The sequence below is a fragment of the Brachyistius frenatus genome, unplaced genomic scaffold (assembly GCF_029030835.1).
Source record: "Brachyistius frenatus isolate BFR_SWC_R1_liver_20210118 unplaced genomic scaffold, ASM2903083v1 Contig_79, whole genome shotgun sequence".
Lineage (NCBI taxonomy): Eukaryota > Metazoa > Chordata > Actinopteri > Embiotocidae > Brachyistius > Brachyistius frenatus.
The window spans coordinates 497,501-500,000 of NW_027210678.1; the positions used below are offsets into that span (position 1 = coordinate 497,501).

The 2,500-nt window shown below is 51.8% G+C and overlaps 1 protein-coding gene across 2 annotated transcripts in view; it reads left to right on the forward strand.

Moving 5' to 3' along the window:
- The window catches only part of cadm3 (cell adhesion molecule 3), a 77,516-nt gene that overhangs the window by 65,981 nt on the left and 9,035 nt on the right, over window positions 1-2,500 (forward strand). The window contains exons 8-9 of one of the 2 annotated variants that reach the window (XM_069708887.1): window positions 1,126-1,298; window positions 1,754-2,500. The exon at window positions 1,754-2,500 is cut by the window's right edge and continues 52 nt beyond it. In XM_069708887.1, coding sequence (XP_069564988.1) covers window positions 1,126-1,298; window positions 1,754-2,301 — 721 coding nt within the window. In that variant the 3' untranslated portion in view covers window positions 2,302-2,500. The remainder of the gene's footprint in view (window positions 1-1,125; window positions 1,299-1,753) is intronic. The other variant, XM_069708888.1, reaches the window with a different exon arrangement.

Sequence of the window (2,500 nt, forward strand, 5' to 3'; positions counted from 1 at the left end):
TCCGAGACGTTTAACTGAGAGCTGAAGTTTATACGTTGTTAGTGTGAAAACAACTGCAGTCTGTCCATCACACTGGACGCTGTGTCCTCAGGACAGGAGTTAGACTCCAACGTCTTCAGGATTTGTTCTAAATAAAAAGATCAAATGGGAGCGTACTCCTCCTTCAATAATCTCTGTTAATATCTCGGTAGAAATAAGAGTTGAATTCTATAATTGAACATAATTTAACAAATCTGATTAAAGATTCAGTAAAAACAGCCGACAGCTGCGTCTCCTCTGTGATAATGATGAGAGGAGGAGGAGGAGGAGGAGGAGGAGGAGGAGGCGAGATCTCCTCACCGTGCTGCAGAATGTCTCCGGGACGTTTTACTCTATTTATTAATGCATGTGTGCTAAATGAAAAGTTTCCACCTCAGCAGAGTTCGGCGGTCAAAGACGATCCGACCAATCAGCTCTGAAACTACCTGCTGCACCAGGTTCAGGACGGGTGGAGTTACCTGGCTCAGGACGGGTGGAGTTACCTGGTTCAGGGCGGGTGGAGTTACCTGGTTCAGGACGGGTGGAGTTACCTGGTTCAGGACAGGTAGAGCTACCTGGTTCAGGACGGGTGGAGTTACCAGGTTCAGGATGGGTGGAGTTACCTGGTTCAGGACGGGTGGAGTTACCTGGTTCAGGACGGGTGGTTACCTGTTCGGTTAATGAGCATGTGTGAGGAGGCGGAGCTACACAAGAGACACATTTTAGAGACTTTATGGTTCAAATTCTCATCTTTTCTTCAGGACAGCGAACACATCACCATCGTCAGGGCTCCTGATGATGAAACCTTCTCACCCACCTGGTTGCACCTTCAGGTGGAGGTCTGTCTGTGGCTCCGCCTCCCGCCCAGTCAATGCATCATTGATTCTTTTATCGTCTCGTATCTCAGTCGCTTCTGTGGAGACGATTCTGATCTGAAATGCTGACCCTCGTCCTGTTGTCTCCTTCATCGTCTTTAACTCCTCCTCCTCCTCCTCCTCCTCCTCCTCCTCCTCCTCCTTTACCCTTGACTTTTCTGACTTTCAGTTACTTCTGTTTGCGAGTTCATCTGAGGTCTGTCCTCCTTGTCCTCCTTGTCTGTCTTCTCAGGCCGGTGTCCTACATGTGGGAGAAGAAGGACGGAGAGCTCCCCCTGCTGGCCAAAGCCGACGGCGCGGCGCTTCACTTCCCGATGCTCAACAAGTCGGACAACGGCATCTACATGTGCCAGGCTGACAACGGCTTGGGAAACAGCAAGGGGGAGTACACTCTGCTGGTGCAAGGTAACGAGGGAGGTGGCGGGGGGCGGGGGACAGGGGGGGGGGGGCTGGTGTAGGGGGGTCTTCTTCTTTTTTACGTTTCTTCATCACGTTTTTTTTTTTACTTTTCTGTTGTTTCTTCAAGCTTTGCTTGTACTTCCATCTTTTTTCTCTTCTGATTTTCTTTCGTTTCTTTCCTCCTGTTTTTGTTTTTGTTTTTCACATCCAACCGCGCCTCCTCCACCTCCACCTCCATCTCCTCCTCCACCTCCGGCACCACTCACCATCTGACCGCTTTTGCTCGTTCTTGCGCTTCTCTCCTTTTGTTCTGACGTGTCCCGTCCGTGCGATCCGTGGCTGATTTTTGCGCTTCGCTTGCCTGTTTCACCTCCTCTTCCTCCTCCTCCTCCACCTCCTTCTCCTTCACCTCCTTCTTCTCCTCCACCTCCACCTCCTCCTCCTTCACCTCCTCCTCAAAGACCCAATGAACCCAGACTCCCCTGACACCACCCTTTCCTTCTTCAGCTCTCCAGACTCTTCATCTCTCCCTCCCTCCTTCTCCTCCTCCTCCTCTCCTCTTGACATATTCTCCGGCTCTGGCTCTGACTCCACCTCCTCCACCTCACCTGACACCATCTCCACCTCCCTTTCCTCTGACTCTTCCTTCCCTTCAAAGGCTGACGTGTCCTCCTCCTCCTCCTCCACCACCCTCTCCAACGCCCTCTTCCCTGAAATGCCACTCTCTCCTGACTCCTCCTCCTTCTCTTTCTCCACCTCGTCAAGCATCTCCCCTCCCGCTGCCACTCCCTCCTCCTGCTCCCCCACCTCCTCCCTTACTCCCCCAGTTTCCATCCAGCTGAGTGGAGTTAACACTGTACCAGGTAACAGCAGTGACACTCTGCACACACACCTGAACAGAGATGTGACAACATTAACGTCAACTGTGATTGGGGCTGCAGGAAAGGGGGTGTGGTCACTCATACCTGTTTCATGTTTTTTTTTCTTGTTTCCTCTGCCCCCCTGCTGACTCCCCCCCTCTAACACCTGACCCCCACCCTCACTACTTACTCCTCCACCTCCACCCATCATTCATCCATCCATCTACTCATCCACTGAGAAGATGATGGAGACAACGCTGCAGGTACAACTTCTCCACCAATCACCTGTCCTTCTTTCTCTCTCTGTCCTTCTGTCTGTCTCTCTGTCCGTCCTCCTGTCTGTCTACC